At 32.9% G+C, this 20675-nt stretch overlaps 1 protein-coding gene across 1 annotated transcript in view; it reads right to left on the bottom strand.

Annotated features, from left to right (window-relative positions):
* The window catches only part of LOC143257777 (metabotropic glycine receptor-like), an 89630-nt gene that overhangs the window by 7009 nt on the left and 61946 nt on the right, over positions 1-20675 (bottom strand). Inside the window, exons 3-4 of the mRNA XM_076516808.1 lie at positions 8734-8842; positions 5904-6284 (exon numbers count right to left, since the gene is read on the bottom strand). Of these exons, the coding sequence (XP_076372923.1) occupies positions 5904-6284; positions 8734-8842 (490 nt within the window). The remainder of the gene's footprint in view (positions 1-5903; positions 6285-8733; positions 8843-20675) is intronic.

Raw genomic sequence — 20675 nt, 5'->3', positions numbered from 1 at the left:
AAAACCATACAATATATAATGTAAACTATTTTAAAAACCATACAATATATAATGTAAACTATTTTAAAAACCATACAATATATAATGTAAACTATTTTAAAAACCATACAATATATAATGTAAACTATTTTAAAAAACCATACAATATATAATGTAAACTATTTTAAAAAACCATACAATATATAATGTAAACTATTTTAAAAACCATACAATATATAATGTAAACTATTTTAAAAAACCATACAATATATAAATGTAAACTATTTTAAAACCATACAATATATAATGTAAACTATTTTAAAAAACCATACAATATATAATGTAAAGCTATTTTAAAAAATACCATACAATATATAATGTAAACTATTTTAAAAAACTAACAATATATAATGTAAACTATTTTAAAAACCATACAATATATAATGTAAACTATTTTAAAAAACAATACAATATATAATGTAAAGTAAACTATTTTAAAATACAAAAAAATATACATGTATATAATTTAAACTATTTTAAAACCATACAATATATATATGTGAGCTATTTTAAAAACCATACAATATATATAATAGTATAAGACTATTTTAAAATAATTATGACTATTTTTTAAAGAATAATATATAATGTAAACTATTTTTAAAACCATACAATATATAATGTAAACTGTTTTAAAACCATACAATATATAAGGTAAAGCTATTTTAAAAAAGCATATGATATATAATGTAAACTGCTATTAAAAGAATATAATAATATATAATGTAAACTATTTTAAAAAATAATACAATGATATATAATGTAAACTATTTTAAAATAAAAGCATACAATATATAATGTAAACTATTTTAAAACCATACCTGATATATAAGTAATAAGACTATTTTTAAAAACCATAAGTACAACCTAATATATAATGTAAACTATTTTAAAACCATACAATATATAATGTAAACTATTTTAAAAAAAAGCCATACAATATATAATGTAAACTATTTTAAAACCATACAATATATAATGTAAACTATTTTAAAAACCATACAATATATAATGTAATGAGCTGTTTGTAAAACCACACAATATATAATGTAAAGCTATTTTAAAAAAATACCTGATATATATGATGTAAACTATTTTAAAAAAACCATACAATATATATGTGTAAACTATTTTAAAACCATACAATATATAATGTAAACTATTTTAAAACCATGATAATATATAATGTAAACTATTTTAAAAAGAATACCATACAATATATAATGTAAACTATTTTAAAAAACCATGTACCTATATATAATGTAAGGCTGTTTAAAAAAAACCACCAATATATAATGTAAACTATTTTAAAAACCATACAATATATAATGTAAACTATTTTTAAAACTCATAACCTGATATATAATGTAAACTTTTTAAAAATAAAAACATATATATGATGTAAAGCTATTTTAAAATACCATACAATATATATATGTAAAGCTATTTTAAAGACCATACAATAATATAATGTAATGACTATTTTAAAAAAATAAGCCATATATAATGTGAGCTATTTTAAAAAAACAATATAATATAATGTAAACTATTTTAAAAAACCATACAATAATATAATGTAAACTATTTCTAAAAATATACATGATATATATGTGTAATATTTTAAAAGACTACCATTCCTGACATATATATTGAGCTATTTATGAAATAAGCACTATAATGTGGTAAGCTATTTTTTAAAGAACCATACCATAATATATAATGTAAACTATTTTAAAACCATACAATATGATGTAAACTATTTTTAAGAACCATACAATATGATATATAATGTGAGCTATTTTTAAAAAACAACCTGAATATATAATGTAAACTGTTGTAAAAAACCATACAATATATAATGTAAACTATTTTAAAAATAATACAATATATAATGTAAACTATTTTAAAAAAACCATACAATATATAATGTAAACTATTTTAAAAAGAATACATACAATATATAATGTAAACTATTTTAAAAACCATACAATATATAATGTAAAGCTATTTTAAAAAACCATACAATATATATGTAAACTATTTTAAAAATAAATACAATATATAATGTAAACTATTTTAAAAAACCATACAATATATAATAATGTAAACTGTTTTAAAAAACCATACACATATATAATGAAATCTGTTTGTAAAACCATACAATGTATAATATAATGAGCTGTTTGTAAAAAGAATAACCTATTTGTAAAATTTTAAAAACCATACAATATATAATGTAAACTATTTTTAAAAATATAAACAACAATATAATGTAAAGCTATATAAAACCATACAAGTATATGATAATGTAGCTATTTTTAAAAGACCATACAATATATATTGTAAACTGATTTCTAAAGAATAAAGCCTGTTAATATATAATGAAGCTATTTTAAAAAGAACAATATAAATAAAGAACCATACACTATATATGATGACTATTTTAAAAGATAAAATGATATATAATGTAAACTATTTTAAAGACCATACAGTAATATGATGTAATGACTATTTTTTAAAGACCATACAATATATAATGTAAATTTTTAAAGAATAAACCTGATATATGATGTAAAGCTATTTTAAAAACCATACAATATATAATGTAAACTATTTTAAAAAGAGGCACAATATATAATATATGTATATGTTTAAAACTATTAATGTAAAAAACCATACAATATATAATGTAAACTATTTTAAAAAACAAACAATATATAATGTAAACTATTTTAAAAACCATACAATATATAATGTAAACTATTTTAAAAACCATTACAATATATATAATGAAACTGTTTGTAAAATACATACACCGATATATGTAAATGACTGTTGTAAAACCATACAATATATATATGTAAAGCTGTTGTAAAAACCATACAATATATAATGTAAAAAAAACTATTATATAAAAAAACTACCTGATATATAAAAAGCTATTTTTAAAGAAACCATACAATATATAATAATGTAAACTGTTGTAAAAATACATAATATGATGTCACATATATATAATGTAAAAGAATACAATATTTTAAAACCATACAATATATATAATGTAAACTATTTTAAAAATACATACAATATATAATGTAAACTATTTTTAAAAAACCATACAATATATAATGTAAACTATTTTAAAACCATACAATATATAATGTAAACTATTTTAAAACCATACAATATAAGTATAAGCTTAAACTATATAATATATAATGTAATAAACTATTGTAAAACCAAGGAATATATAATGTAAACTATTTTAAAACCATACAATATATAATGTAAACTATTTTAAAACCATACAATATATAATGTAAACTATTTTAAAACCATACAATATATAATGTAAACTATTTTAAAAACATACAATATATAATGTAAACTATTTTAAAAAAAAGATACCAATATATAATGTAAACTATTTTAAAAAACATTATCAATATATAATGTAAACTATTTTTAAAACCATACAATATATAATGTAAACTATTTTAAAACCATACAATATATAAATGTAAACTGTTTTAAAAAAATACAATATATAATGTAAACTGATATTTATAAAATACAATATATAATAAGCCATAAATGTCTATTAGTTTTAAAACCATACAATATATAATGTAAACTATTTTAAAAAACATACAATATATAATGTAAACTGTTTTAAAACCATACAATATATATATGTAAACTATTTTAAAAAACCATACAATATATAATGTAAACTATTTTAAAAACCATACAATATATGTAATGTAAACTATTTTAAAACCATACAATATATAATGTAAGCTATTTTAAAAAACCATACAATATATAATGTAATGAGCTATTGTAAAAACCATACAATATATATAATATGAGGCTATTGTAAAAACTATTTGTAAAACCATATAATATATAATGTAAACTGTTTTAAAAAACCACACAATATATAAAGTAAACTATTTTAAAACCATACACAATATATAATGTAAACTATTTTAAAAAACCATACAATATATAATGTAAACTATTTTAAAAAACATACAATATATAATGTAAACTGTTGTAAAAACCATACAATATATAATGTAAACTGTTGTAAAAACCATACAATATATAATGTAAACTATTTTAAAAAACATACAATATATAATGTAAACTATTTTAAAAAACATACAATATATAATGTAAACTATTTTAAAAAAATATACAATATATAATGTAAACTCTTGTAAAAACCACACAATATACAATGTTGGTTTGTTGTTCTGTTTACACGTTGCTTTGTGTGCTCAATTTTTCCACGTCCTTTGTTTGTTGAGTTTTACGCAAAGCTACTAGATCGACAAAAGGAAAGGCAGATAGTCAACAACAACCACCGCCAACTCTTCGGCTACTCTTTCCAACGAATAGTGGATCGATCGTTCCATTTTAACGCCCTCTACAGTTGAAAGGGCGAGCATGTTTGATGAAGGAATTTGAACCCGTGATCCGCAAATTGCGAGTCGAGCTTTCCCTGACCCCCAGACCTTGTCGGACCATTCGTTTTTTATTTTGTTTTTATTAATTCAAATTCTGTAATTTTGTTGAATGACGAAATAATATATTTGTGATTGTTTTGTTTCAGTTAATTAATTTACTGTTGTTTTTTACATTTTCGGAGTATGCTAAAATATGAGGTTTCTATAAAAAATAAAATTTCAGTCTTTTCCATCAGTAAGAATTGTCCAATCAACATAATCCACTAAAGTTCTTTCATAACTGCTTTTCCCGCCAAATAATCTCAAACCAACGAATCCTGTACAATTTTTAAAATTAAATTCTTTAATTTTTGAATGACGATATCATTTCTCAGTGATATTGTATGTTTAGGTTGTACTATGATAAAATATTACATTTTTGTTTATATCATTAAGATTCATTTGATCAGTTCACTCCGATACCATAAATATTTAATAAAGAAGCTTCTGAACTGAAAAATTAATTTAAATATACAATAACAGAAGAGCTTGACATGGCTAGGTGGTTAAGGCACTCGATTCCTAATCTGAGGGTTGCGGGCTCGAATCCCCGTCACACCAATCATGCTTGCCCTTTCAGCCACGGGTTAACGTTACGGTCCATCCCACTATTCGTTGGTAAAAGAGTAACCCAAGAGTTGGCGGTTAGTGGTGATGACTAGCTAGCTGCCTTTCCTCTAGTCTTACACTGCTAAATTAGGGACGGCTAACGCAGATGGCACTCGTGTAGCTTTGTGCGAAACTCAAAGCAAACCAAATATGCCGCTTCTCCACCACGTGGGGGAGTTACAAAGTGATGGTCAACCGCACTATTTGTTGGTAAAATATCAGCCCAAAGTTTTTTCTTATATAAAGACTCATCGGACTACCTGCTGCGTTCACCGAAGGGAACCGAACCCCTTATTTTGGCGTTGTAAATCTGTAGACTTGCCGTTGTCCCAGCGAGGGTCCTCTCTAGTTTTTCACTACTAAATTAGGGACGGCTAATGCGGATAGTCCTTAAGTAGTTTTGTCTGAATTTTAAAAACAAACAAACCGTAAGGGCAACTGTTGCAGTGAGGAAGTTTCGAGTTTAACACAAACTGTGGGTCGAAATATTTTAATTATTAAAAAATCAGAACTGTCTAGTGTGGAAGATTCTGCTAGGTTAGTTTTAAATTAACATTAGTACAAAGTTATAATTTTGCCTACCTGTAATGCGTTAGATTAGCTCACTAAAGGAACCTCAAATCTTCAATGTAAAACTGACACTATACAAATGTTAAGTCTTTTTTTTTGGGGGGGTAAGCTTTTGCGTTTTCAAATCATAATTTTAGTTTCATTCACTCTACAAATACAAAACGTATTTACCTTCGACTTCCGCAGCCTAAAAGCGACAATGAGAAGTACAAAGGTTATGGTTGAGCAGAAGCTTTGCAGTCCAAGAGCAATACTTCGTAACAACATGTTGTACTCTGCGAAACAAGAAGCGCCATCTACACAGGTTTCACAACCGGTTTGACACGGAAGACAACGGAAGCTGTCTGGGTAAACAAGATCACCTTCTTCTGGTGATGAACCATCTCGGACCCGACTTGTCACAAAAGCATTTTCCAGTTGGGAACCATTAAAATAGTTTTTTACGTGATTGTTAAAATATATTGGAAAATTTGATTTAGGGAAGTAATACCCTGCCTTGCAGTGACATCTGTAGGACCCTCTTCTGAAACCTCTGCCAGCAATGTGGACACACTGGAAAAAAAAAAAAGGATTCAAACAAAATTAATCGCGTGCTCTTACATCTCTTAAAGAATGTTCAGCTAACTTTTGACAGCAAAAACAGTAAATCTTCTTTGAAATAAGAAACTGTAACATTGTTATATATAAATGTTATATTTAACTTTCACACACACATTTATATACCATTTATAGAGCACCAGCACGGGAGTTTGAAATATTCTACCACGAAGAAAGGATATTTATTCCCTTTCAAATCTTCCAAAGTTTATCTTTTACTGGGTTTCTCAAAATAAATTGTGCAATGACATAATATCTAAAGACGTGGAAGTGAAAGTGTTAAAAGTGTGAAAAAAATGTAAACTTCGAGGTAGGGAAAAGTGTTTTTTATTCATATAAAAACTTTAATGATGGACTTGCACCCCAGTGGCACAGCGATATGTCTGCTTACAAATAAAATATCGGACAACTGACAACAAGAAGAACATCCGGTCATCAGCATTCAACTACTTGTGCTGAGGGATTAACTGTCACTATAATGCTTCACTCACAGGTCAAAGTTCGTGGAATATTTGTGGTACCGTACTCTGCTCGTCAGTTAACAAATCTAGTACTGGACTACAGGACCAATTTTGATTTTTTTAGTTGAACTTATAGGTCATTTTATAATAGCTAAAAAAAACTTCCAATTTCTAAAAAGCTGGGAATGGCTTACTAGTAGATACTGTTACTAGGCGTTGGTCAGGAGGTCCAAGATTCGAGTTTGCAATATGTAGCTGAAAACTTTCAGCTCTGAACGCGTTATAAAAGTGACAATCGATCTTGTTCTTCGGTTGAGGACTAAAGTTTAGACAGAGGGTGCTATTAACTAGTTTCACTCCTTTTATTCAATGAACGTTATGACCGCTGGGCAGGCTGTTTAGCCGATGTGATGCATAGGGTATCGGTTCTGGTTGAAATTAAAATTCAATTTGTAAAATTAACTCTCCGGCGTTAATCGGTAGGGCACTTCCCTTAACGAAACAGAATACAGGTCAAAGGTGTAACCACTTTCACTAAAGTAACCTAACCATCTAGTTTTATTGAATTTCAACACTTGCATTAACTAAACAGAGTGTAGAACAGAGATGTGACCACTTTCACTAAAAGATCTGACCATTTAGTTTTATTGAATTTCAACACTTTCCTTAACTACACAGAACGTAGAACAGAGATGTGGCAACTTTCACTAAAGTAACCTGACATTCTAGTTTTATTGAATTTCAACACTTGCCTTAACTAAACAGAACGTAGAACAGAGATGTGACCACTTTCACTAAAGTAACCTGACCATCTAGTTTTATTGAATTTCAACACTTGCCTTAACTAAACAGAACGTAGAACAGAGATGTGACCACTTTCACTAAAGTAATCTGACCATCTAGTTTTATTGAATTTCAACACTTTCCTTAACTAAACAGAACGTAAAAAAGCGATGTGACCACTTTCACTAAAGTAACCTGACCATCTAGTTTTATTGAATTTCAACACTTGCCTAAACTACACAGAACGTAGAACAGAGATGTGACCACTTTCACTAAAGTAACCTGACCATCTAATTTTATTGAATTTCAACACTTGCCTAAACTACACAGAACGTAGAACAGAGATGTGACCACTTTCACTAAAGACCTGACCATCTAGTTTTATTGAATTTCAACACTTTCCTTAACTAAACAGAACGTAGAACAGAGATGTGACCACTTTCACTAAAGTAACCTGACCATCTAGTTTTATTGAATTTCAACACTTTCCTTAACTAAACAGAACGTAGAACAGAGATGTGACCACTTTCACTAAAGTAACCTAACCATCTAATTTTATTGAATTTCAACACTTGCCTAAACTACACAGAACGTAGAACAGAGATGTGACCACTTTCACTAAAGTAACCTGACCATCTAATTTTATTGAATTTCAACACTTTCTTTAACTAAACAGAGCGTAGAACAGAGATGTGACCACTTTCACTAAAGTAACCTAACCATCTAATTTTATTGAATTTCAACACTTGCCTAAACTACACAGAACGTAGAACAGAGATGTGACCACTTTCACTAAAGTAACCTGACCATCTAGTTTTATTGAATTTCAACACTTTCCTTAACTAAACAGAACGTAGAACAGAAATGTGACCACTTTCACTAAAGTAACCTAACCATCTAATTTTATTGAATTTCAACACTTGCCTAAACTACACAGAACGTAGAACAGAGATGTGACCACTTTCAATAAAGTAACCTGACCATCTAATTTTATTGAATTTCAACACTTTCTTTAACTAAACAGAGCGTAGAACAGAGATGTGACCACTTTCACTAAAGTAACCTGACCATCTAGTTTTATTTCAGTTGTGCTGACAAGAAGACACTGTCCGCTTGGATATCTAAAACAAAGAATGCTACCTGTCTTCTTTTTTTCTTACCTCTGTCGTTTCTTTGTCACACTTATGAGTTCCAGAAAACATACTCTCGTCCTCAGCACACTGGTTAATGTCTACATTTTTCAAGTTGATGCTTATCATAGCAACGCCTCTAGACAAACCAAAACAAATTACTTAATCAACTGGCATTTAGTTAATAATCATAAACATTCTAAATCACAAAAAATCATCAAAGTAAATAATATATTTATATATTTTGACCAAATTTGTTTCGGTCATTACAATTTCAGCTTATTCTACTTCTATAACTACAACACAACCATGATAAATTACTTGATTAAATCCTGTGGTTTTTAATCTTATTCTACTTCTATAACTACAACACAACCATGATAAATTACTTGATTAAATCCTATGGTATTTAATCTTATTCTACTTCTATAACTACAACACAACCATTATAAATTACTTGGTTAAATCCTGTGGTTTTTAATCTTATTCTACTTCTATAACTACAACATAACCATGATAAATTACTTGGTTAAATCCTGTGGTTTTTAATCTTATTTTACTTCTATAACTACAACACAACCATGATAAATTACTTAGTTAAATCCTGTGGTTTTTAATCTTATTCTACTTCTGTAACTACAACATAACCATGATAAATTACTTGGTTAAATCCTGTGGTTTTTAATCTTATTTTACTTCTATAACTACAACATAACCATGATAAATTACTTGGTTAAATCCTGTGGTTTTTAATCTTATTTTACTTCTATAACTACAACACAACCATGATAAATTACTTAGTTAAATCCTGTGGTTTTTAATCTTATTCTACTTCTGTAACTACAACATAACCATGATAAATTACTTGGTTAAATCCTGTGGTTTTTAATCTTATTTTACTTCTATAACTACAACACAACCATGATAAATTACTTAGTTAAATCCTGTGGTTTTTAATCTTATTTTACTTCTATAACTACAACATAACCATGATAAATTACTTGGTTAAATCCTGTGGTTTTTAATCTTATTTTACTTCTATAACTACAACATAACCATGATAAATTACTTGGTTAAATCCTGTGGTTTTTAATCTTATTTTACTTCTATAACTACAACACAACCATGATAAATTACTTAGTTAAATCCTGTGGTTTTTAATCTTATTCTACTTCTGTAACTACAACATAACCATGATAAATTACTTGGTTAAATCCTGTGGTTTTTAATCTTATTTTACTTCTATAACTACAACACAACCATGATAAATTACTTGATTAAATCCTATGGTATTTAATCTTATTCTACTTCTGTAACTACAACACAACCATGATAAATTACTTGGTTGAATCCTGTGGTTTTTAATCTTATTCTACTTCTATAACTACAACACAACCATGATAAATTATTTGGTTAAATCCTGTGGTTTTTAATCTTATTCTACTTCTATAACTACAACACAACCATGATAAATTACTTAGTTAAATCCTGTGGTTTTTAATCTTATTCTATTTCTGTAACTACAACACAACCATGATAAATTACTTGATTAAATCCTATGGTATTTAATCTTATTCTACTCTGTAACTACAACACAACCATGATAAATTACTTGGTTAAATCCTGTGGTTTTTAATCTTATTCTACTTCTATAACTACAACACAACCATGATAAATTACTTGGTTAAATCCTGTGGTTTTTAATCTTATTCTACTTCTATAACTACAACACAACCATGATAAATTACTTGGTTAAATCCTGTGGTTTTTAATCTTATTCTACTTCTATAGCTACAACACAACCATGATAAATTACTTGGTTAAATCCTGTGGTTTTTAATCTTATTCTACTTCTATAACTACAACACAACCATGATAAATTACTTGGTTAAATCCTGTGGTTTTTAATCTTATTCTACTTCTATAACTACAACACAACCATGATAAATTACTTGGTTAAATCCTGTGGTTTTTAATCTTATTCTACTTCTATAACTACAACATAACCATGATAAATTACTTGGTTAAATCCTGTGGTTTTTAATCTTATTCTATTTCTATAACTACAACATAATCCTGATTTAGGAACTGGCATGTTATAATCTTAACACGATTTTAAAACTTGTAGGTTTTATTTGCTCATGAAATAATTTCTGACGATTTATTAATAAACAATGACTGAAGGAAGTTTCCTCTAAATTGTGGTTTTCAAGAGTCCATAGTTATAAGGTTTTAAAGACTTTTTGTCTTCTGTAGTTTTTTAACCCTGACCAATGAATCGTTATGTGTTTAAATTAATTTCGTTTATTTGTTAAGCGAAAGGCAACACAATGGGCTATCTCTGCTGCGCCCATCTCGGCTACTGAAACACTGAATTTGGCGTTATAAGCCCTTTGTACTTACCATTGAACCCTTTAGGAATGGAGAAAAATCGATACCCTGACGCCATTTTAGTTTTATTCATCGGACTTTTTAAGTAGCTTTCGTTTTAATGCTTTTGGAATTTTATATTCATATTTAGTTGTTTTATCGTCAAACAAAACACTGGGTAACATTTTCTTTGTCCAACGTTTGGAACAGGAGCCAGCATTATATTAATATTTAGTGTCTCACGTAAAACCTGTTTGCAAAAATATTTCTTAATTATAGCAAAATGGTCACTAACAAATTACTTTTGGTTTATATACTTAAGTTTGTTTTATAGAAAAGCCACATTGCGTTATCTGTTGTGTCCACCCTTGGAATATGGAACTCCGGATTTTTACGTTATAAATCCGTATACTTCCAGCTATCCTAGCGGAAGACAGATGCAAGTATTTTGTTGAAATAAGCTTTTTGTCGAAGAGGTAAGAAGATTGATACACTAGACAAGATTACAGAAAGTCACCATTGTAATGTACGTTGTTCTTCATTAGTTGCACGGCCGAGCGTAGTCCATTAATTAACGTGAAGGGCTGTATATTTGAGTCCTCCATTTAGGTTATGTTACCGAAAAGAATAAAAATGCACTTCGCATATTAGGGCTTTATATGCACTGTACACCACAATCCAATTTCACTGTTTGGTCACAGAGGAGTATTCCAAGAGTTGGCGGCGGGTGCTCTTGAAGAGGTGCCTCTCCCTATTTTGTTGGTTCAAAATTAGGAAGGCTAGTGCAAACATCCCTTTTGTGGCTTTGAATGAATATGTAAGTAACTAAACCAACAGAGGTGTAGTAATGTGGAAAATATCTTTACTTTCTGATGTGTCATGAGTAACTTATGTTTGTTATTTGATAAATGAATATGTCGGATTAAATGTTTTTTTCTTTCATCTGAACCTGTTTAAAGTTTCACTACAAAAATGTAACACACGTATGAAAAGGCATAGTTTAGTTTATGTAAATATTTATGTGGCTGTATTCTGTTTCTTCTTAAGCCGGGTGTGGCCTTGAGGTTAGCATGCTGGGTGGTAAATCTGAGGATTCATGGCTCGCATCCCGTTGCAACAAAATCACGCTTTTCACTTTGAGGCTGTGGCTGCGTTATAATAGAAATAATGGAGCCTATTATTCGACTGGTGGCGGGTGCTATTGAATAGCTGTCTTCTGATATATCAGTTCAAAATTTGGTAATGCCAACGTAGGATATCCCAAAGAATCAACCAACAGTTTCCTATGTATGAGAAAATACCCAGTTGTCGTCGTGTATGGACAGTTGATTACTTCACACGCTAGACTGAATTAAAATAAAGTTGTCTGGGGGCAATTCACGTCTAGCTGTTAACGTGGGACACTGTAAGCCTATGGATTTTTGGTTCATGTCCCGCCGTCGCAAAGAAACGTGCTTCGCACTTTGAACCGTACTAACGTGACAGCTAAATCCCACTGTTTGGTTAGTCTAGAGATGGTGGTAATGAGTGCTATTGTGTACCAATTCGAAACAAACAAAATTAAAAGATTAAGTCGTTATTGAAAATTATCAAAATTAAAAGATTAAGTCGTTATTGAAAATTATCTTGGAAAAGTACTCATCCACTACCAATAACACCACATTCTAATGAAAAACCAAATTATAAACAGTTTTTATGAATACTCTGTTGATCAACTTAACTCTGTTATGTGTGAAGGAGGTTGAATATCAGTAAAACCTGCAAATAAGTATAATATACAATTGTTTGGTTTGTTTAGAATTTCGCGCAAAGCTGCACGAGGGTTATCTGCGCTAGCCGTTCCTAATTTAGCAGTGTAAGACTAAAGGGAAGGCAACTAGTCATCACCACCCACCGCCAATTCTTGGGCTACTTTTTTACCAACGAATAGTGGTATTGACCGTCACATTATAACGCCCCCACGACTGATAAAGCGAGCATGTTTGGTGCGACGGGGATTCGAACCCGTGACCCTCAGATTACAAATCGAGTGCCTTAACCACCGGGTCTGTATACAATTGAAATTTGTTGATTATATGCTGATTACAATCTTTAAATGAGTACTTGGTGAAAGCATTTTTAGCAGTAATTCCTGCTGTGGGGCTTTCTCAATAGGTCTCTACTGGCTTTACATGATAGTATGGTGTTAGTTTTGGCCATTCTTCCTGGTTAAAACTGCTTTCATTCTAACAAGTTTGTTTGAGATCGTTTATGGATTTCAATAATCAAGCCTCACCTTAAATTTTCTATCGCATACAAGCCAGGACTTCGGGACAATCCTAGGACATTCACTTTGTTCTTTTGAAACTGCTCCATTGTGGCTTTGGCCTTCTGCTTGGGGTGACTGTCCTGTTGAAATGTAAATATTTAGGTTGTTGTGTAACTCAGGTAGGATTTCTTCTAGGATTCACCCGACTTTGCACCATCGATCTTTCCAGTCCCAGCCAAAGGGAACCATTCTCATAACATGGTGTCGTTGCTACCATGGTATGGTATGATGTTGACTGGATGGTGTGATGTCTTAAGCTTGTGCTAGATGTAGCGCTTTGAATTTAGATCAGAAAAGCTAAGTTTGCCTCATCTGACCACAAAACCTTCTTCCACATATCTGCAGTATCATTTACATGTTTTGTTACAAATTCCATATGAAATTTAAGATTTTTCATTAATGGCTTCTTTATTGCCACTCATCTGCACAAGTCAGCTTTGTGTAGAGATATTGTTGATGTATGAACACTGACTACTAACATAGAAGTTTGCAGATATTTCAAAGTCACTATTGGTTGTCCTAACCAATTTTCTGTTTCACATCTGCTTAGATTGGAAGATTGTCCTGATCCAGGACATTCCACTTCTCAATGATGGACTTCACCGTACTCAAACGGATAATCAGCGGGATAAATAATCAAAGGGATACATTTACATGTAACCTTCTCCTGATCTGTGGTTCTCTACCACTTTATCCCCGACTTGTTTAGAAAGATCCTTGATCTTCATAATTGGTTAGTCATATCACTGTGTGAGTTATGGCCTTAAGAGATAGGTTTACTCTGAAGTCAAGTTAAACCACCATGATTACAAACGGATAAAAACCATTACAATGACTTTGTATCTTGACATCAGAACTGATTTATGGATAAAATACTCATGCCATTGACAATATCCTAATTTTCATTGAAAATCTAACCTACTTACAAACTAAAAGCGTTTTTTTCAGCTTTCTCAGTTTTAAATAAGTTCTTTAGATTCTAAATATAAAGTCTCGTTTGAAACTTTCCTGACTCCAAGCTCAGAAGGCTACCAAATGTGGAAACTCTGTAGGAGGTCAATATGTATGCAAGGCGCTGTAATTCAGAGTTTAATTTACCTGGAACCAGTTCTTACTTCATTATACATGTTGCTGATTACAGAATCAACTGAGAGACATAGAACATAGTGATCACATTATACCAATATAATTTTCCTGACGTATTGCTCATACAGATAACAAATGGTAATAACTACGACATACATAGTGTGGTTGAGATACTATTATTAAACATTATTATAATTTAGAAAATCCCTTAGGAATTGAATAAAAATGTAGTATTTAATTATAATAGGCTTAATACTAATGTGTTATGACAAGTATAATTAATTTCAAGCGAATTTCGCCAGCTCAGAAAAGGCATTTACACCATAACAATATAATATAATAGTGTAGAACAGTAATTAGTTAGCTATTTGCATCACTCATTTAAGTGTTATAAATCACACAAGGTGGCCGGTCAGCTTTATGAGCCCTGATATTCAATACATTTTCCCCACTTTAAGTCTGTAGGAAGCCAATTAATATAAAGAGCTTAAAATACAACAGAAACGTTCTCGTTCATCGCACGTGATTCCTCTGAAACTGAATATGTTTAAATTCCTCTTTTCTTTTTGGCAAATTAAATTGTTTCTTTTCAAAATTATTTTACAAGACCACAGAGGTTTTGTTTTAGGTTACTTGTTTAAAATAAATCGAACAGTATGTGAAAACGTTTCTGTGTTTCCTGTGGAAAATGATAAACCTTTCAAGGTTATCAGCTCGTTCCGTAGACGAGGTGCAATCGGCTTACAGTGGTAAGCAGTAAGGTTGTTTGCAATAGAATACATGTTCAGGGCATAGTGATTACATAAATGTGACAAACAGTTGTTTGTTTTTTGTTTTGAATTTCGTTAACCAGGGTTATCTGTGCTAGCTATCCATAATTTAGCAGTGTAAGACTAGGATGAGTAGGATAGTTTGGTGTTTTATAGCACAAAGCAACTCGACTATCTGCGTCAAACCTCCGGTAAAAAGTTAAACTTAAAGTAAAATTATTAAAATTCATAAAAATGAATCAAGGTAAAAAACAAACTTTAATTTTTGAATTAAAAACATAAATAACATTAAATACAATTTTTATATATACAGCATTGAGAGAAAAAATACAGTAATAATAGTTGTAGAGGGCTTTCTATAGCAGACTTTTAATTATTATAACTTGCCAGGATGACTAACGGGTAGTTCAAACATAAGCGTTAGTCACCTGAAGTTGGTCTTTCCAGTCCTGGTTCCGAGTTATGTGACGTTACGGCAATTTTCTGATTTCATATCGAACTAGTTGTAATTCAAAATGGAATAATAAACAGGTCTAATTTGTGAAGCAAAAAATTAAATAGTGTTGGAAAGGTCAATGGCCTTTAAAAAAACTAAAAACGTTTGTAAAGTGGACAATGTCACCATCGCCGATGACACTGTCCATCGTTAAGGGTAAACCTTAGAACAAAACTTGTCTAACATGGTGCTGTCGTTGAGAATCGTAACGACGACAAGACAATAAAATGTGACTTATTGTGACCTGAGTGTCACACATTGGTGCATCAATCCAAGACAAAATAGATGAGTTTAAACACCAATGTGTAGTCTAATAAGAAAACTTCCTCTTTCCGATTCTTATGGAAACAAGACGCTCAAATCCAATTAATGGTTTCATTTGGAAAAGCTTGTTTTCACGTTGCTCACTCCAAGTGGACTCCATAGAACATCGATTTGCTCCCCAAGAGGTGAAAGAAAGGACACGGAGGATGTTCAGTGCCCTTGTACATTTGACCCTAGCTGCTCGATGTGTGGTATAAAGGTCAGCTTACGGTCAAAGATAAGCCCCAAGTACTTTGTTTCAGAGACCACAGACAGCACAGCTTCACTGATACGGAACTCAGGATCAGGATGAATACACTGTTGGCAGCAAATGCGCATGCAAACGGTTTTACAGAGAGATAAACTATAGCAGTGTGCTGAAGTCCACTTCAGTGAACGTTTGAGGGCAGTCTGTATCTGCCGCTCAATATACCTCATATTTGACGACTGACACGAGATGTGGAAGTCGTCAACAAAGAGAGTTTGCTAGTGTATGGGTTGTTGTCCACTGATGCTATTAATCTTTATAATGAAAAGTGTGACACTCAAGACACAACCCTTATGGACTCCAAGTTCCTGTGAGAAAGTGTCGAACCCACACGGACCTGAAATGACCGAATCATTACAAAATGTTTAATGTTTTGCCATGCAACCCATTTGATTGGAATGTCTCACAAGATACCATACCTCCACATTGTATCATAAGCTTTCTTAAGGTCGAAAAATACAAAACCAAGATGTTGTCGTTTGAGCAAAGCTTTCGTGATTGATGTTTCAAGTCGAATCAGGTGGTCCATGGTGAAGTGCTGTCTTCAGAACCCATACTGAGTGGGTGAGAAGAGGTGGTTTGATTTGAGGAACCAAAGCAAACGAGCATTAACCATCCTCTCTAAGATCTTACAGAGACAGCTTGTCAAAGCAATTAAACGGCAGTTTAAAGGAATGTTGGAATCCTGCCCAGGTTTAGGAAAAGGGAGTACAATAGCATGGCGCCAAGCATCGGAAAAACATTTTCCTGCCAGATCCGGTTAAAAATAATCAGAAGAATAGCAAGAGAGGCAGGAGATAGATGGCGCATCGTCTCGTAATGAATATCATCAGGTCAGGCTGATGTACTGCCAGACTGATGAAGAGCAAGCTTACGTTCCACCAGTGAAAGGAGGTGATTACAGTTATAGAGACCATCAGTCTGAAAGGAAAGAAGCAATCGTTCTGCCCGTGTTTTGATAGCTAAAAAGGTGAGGATGAAGCTGAAGTGCTAGATGCACGAGCAAAGCTTTCGCCGAGAGTATTGGTAATACTCTGGGTATCAGCAACTTTCTGGCCATTAGAGAAGATGGCTAAAATAGAGAGCAGAAGGATACTGGTCACTAACCTTTCGAATTTTGTCCCATATAATTTTGTAACTGGTGGTAGAAGAAATGTTAGAGGTATATTTAATTCAAGATTTTTTCTGGCTTTGACCTCTGACCTGCTGAGCATGTGCAGGCCTGCTGAAATGCAATGCGGTTTAAATGTGTGGGATATCTACAAAATGTATACCGAGCACATTTCTGAGGTTTTCTTGTTATGTGGCAGGCAGGATTCCACCAAGAACGAGGATACGGTGGGAAACGTGTCGAGGTTTTATGAATACACTGAGTAGCTGCCTGGACAATACAGTCAGTTACTGCTGCCAGACAGTCATCTATCGATGGTTTATACCTGATCGCAGGATCTAGTTCTGAGAGAGTGGTGAAAGAAGGCCAGTTAGCTTGGTCCAACTTCCAACAAGGCACGCGTATCGAATGGCATCGACCACAGCCAGTCTCTCTCAAAATGACAGGAAAATGATCACTGCCCTGTGAATTACCGTCGACTCCCAAAGAAAAGTAAGGCAGAAGTGAAGGGGAGTAGATAGAAAGTTCTATAGCAGTAAAAGACTGACAAGGTGCATGAAAATCAGTATAAGAACCAGTATTGAAGAGATACAGGTTGTGATCCAAGAGTATATGCTCTATGGAACAACACCTCCCATCAATATCAACACCACCCCAGAGGGGATTATGCCCATTAAAATCCCCCAAAAGTAAAAACAGGAATGGTAACTGCTCAATGAGGATATCAAGGTCTGACTGATTATGGATCCCATCAGGAGGCAGGTAGAGAGAATAAATAGTGATTGTATGACCCAAGGAAACACGGATGGCTACAGCCTCAAGGGTGTAGCAAGTGACAATGACAGGGTGGTCCACCCACCATGCACCCGTCCATCACATGACTTGTCATTTCTATACAAATAAAATTACCGAAGGGTGATTGTATCAGTAGGTTTCAGAAATGTTCCTTGTAAGGAGAGGCACACTGGATGGTAAGAATCAATCAAATTCTTAATGTTATCTAAACTTGATCGAAAACTTTGACAGTTCCACTGGATCAGAGTGACCACTGTTATTTATGTGAAGGAGAACGTGGCGGAGAGATCTCCTGTTTGCCACCACGTTCTTTTTTCTTTATTGGACGAAGATCTATCAACCTCCATGGATCCTGCCCTATATTGGTAGGCAGGCCTCTGTCTGTGGACTCTCAATGACTGAGGGCGTGAACGAATGGTTCAGAGCTGCACTGAGGGACCCGTGAACGAACCTGGTCAAGTGAAACTGGGCAGAGCTGCAGAAGAAGATGGACCCATAGAAAACATTTGAACCTGAAGGAAGTGAAACTGGGCAGACACTGGAAGAGGTCGTAGGGACAGAGATGGAAGACATAGAAAACATTTGAACCTGAAGGAAGTGAAACTGGGCAGACACTGGAAGAGGTCGTAGGGACAGAGATGGAAGACATAGAAAACATTTGAACCTGAAGGAAATGAAACTGGGCAGACACTGGAAGAGGTCGTAGGGACAGAGATGGAAGACATAGATGCATCAACTTTTTTTATTATGAAAGGCACAAGATTCTTAAGATGTTTTTCAAACGACTTTGTTGGAGGCATGGAAAGATCTGTCTGCACTCCCACTGTGGTAGTGGAATGGAGTGCAGCAGCATATGTCCGAGATAGAGTTTGGGACAATAACTTCCAAGCCTCTGAATAGGTGATATTATTAACAGTCTTTAAGAGTTGCAACTCTTTCTGTTCTACCCATTTAGGGCAAGAAATAGAGTAAAAGGGGTGTGGGCCACTACAGTGTGGTTCCAGGTTGCACTTGTAAGCGTTGTAGCCTTTACCACCACAACGAGCACATATCAAAGAACCACAACATGATGTTTTTGAGTGACCAAACTGTTAACACTGGAAACATCTGAGAGGGTTAGGAATGTAAGACCTTGCAGTTCAGATAACCTGAATCGACTGTGGCAGGAGGAAGAGATGATGTAAACGTTAGTATCAGAAGATTGGTAATGTCCATAGTTCCGTCTTTACGGGTGAAGATTAGGCGTTTCGTCGAGGATTTCCGACTGGGGAATGTTCTTTAAATCCCTCTCAACTATAACTCCTATGGAAAAATTCAAAGTCGCATGTGGAGTACTCAATGGGAAACCCAATGGCTTTTGATTTCAAGAAGAGTTTGGTATGTTGTGGTGAAGATGTTTCCACCAAAATGTATCCAGAGCAAAACTTCTTTACTGACTTTGGGGAGCCAGCAAGTCCCTCTAATCCTTTCTTAATGAAAAATTGAGGCATCTACCCTAAGGATTTCTCAGATAAGGAGTTGAGAATCAGAAGTTGAGGTGTAGAATCAGGGTGTAATATTGACTGTACAACAGAGTCGTCCATACGTGGTCGTTTTCCAATGATCTGTTGTTTTTGTGTCAATTCATTCATTTTTATTTATTTTGCTAGAAAGAGGGGGGTATCCATAACAAAGAAGCTACAATTCGGTGCCCACTGACCCCACCCACCATGGAGCTCTACGAGGGGACGCACTACAGTGCCAAACAAGGACACTGCAGCAACGCCAGGGTTCGTGAGCATTATACCCAAATCCCAGCATCAGATACAATGTTCACAAAACCTGTTGAGAATATCCCACACTGGTACTTGGTTGACCCTAGCCCAAATGGACCAGCCGACTGATCGTAGAGGAGCCACCCCAAGGCCGCCCGTCTACAGGAATTCAAGGCCAAAGTGGTTTGTCAGGGTTGGACCTATCAACCATCAGGATCCTCTTCTCCCCTTCACGGGTCATCAGGCGCGGCAAACATGTGGATGGATGTTTAGATCCCAGAGAAGGTAAACTAAAAGAACAGAACCTTCCCTAGGAGGTCCCCTCAAAACGTATAGGAATCCACACCGAGGGGCTGTAAGACTAGAGAGAAGGGAGATAATCATCACTGTCAACTCTTTTACCAACGAATAGTGGAATTGATCGTAACATTATAACGCCCCAACGGCTAAAAGGACAAGTAGGTTTGGTGTGACGGGGATTCAAATCCGCGACCCTGAAATTACGAGTCGAGTGCCATAACCACGTCGCCATGTCGGGCCACCACACAATTCTACAAACAAAGCGCGAATAATATCCAATATGTTGTTATTTTTCGCGAGTCAAATATTAGTTAGCAAAAACGTCTCATTTTCTAAACTGACTTGTGACCACAAGCTTTCTAAGTAAAACTTCTCCAGCGATATTAGGCTATACATGTAAGTATTAGGTCA

Source organism: Tachypleus tridentatus, chromosome 7 (genome assembly GCF_004210375.1).
Source record: "Tachypleus tridentatus isolate NWPU-2018 chromosome 7, ASM421037v1, whole genome shotgun sequence".
Classification (NCBI taxonomy): domain Eukaryota; kingdom Metazoa; phylum Arthropoda; class Merostomata; order Xiphosura; family Limulidae; genus Tachypleus; species Tachypleus tridentatus.
This window is presented reverse-complemented; position numbering and strand designations above follow the sequence as displayed.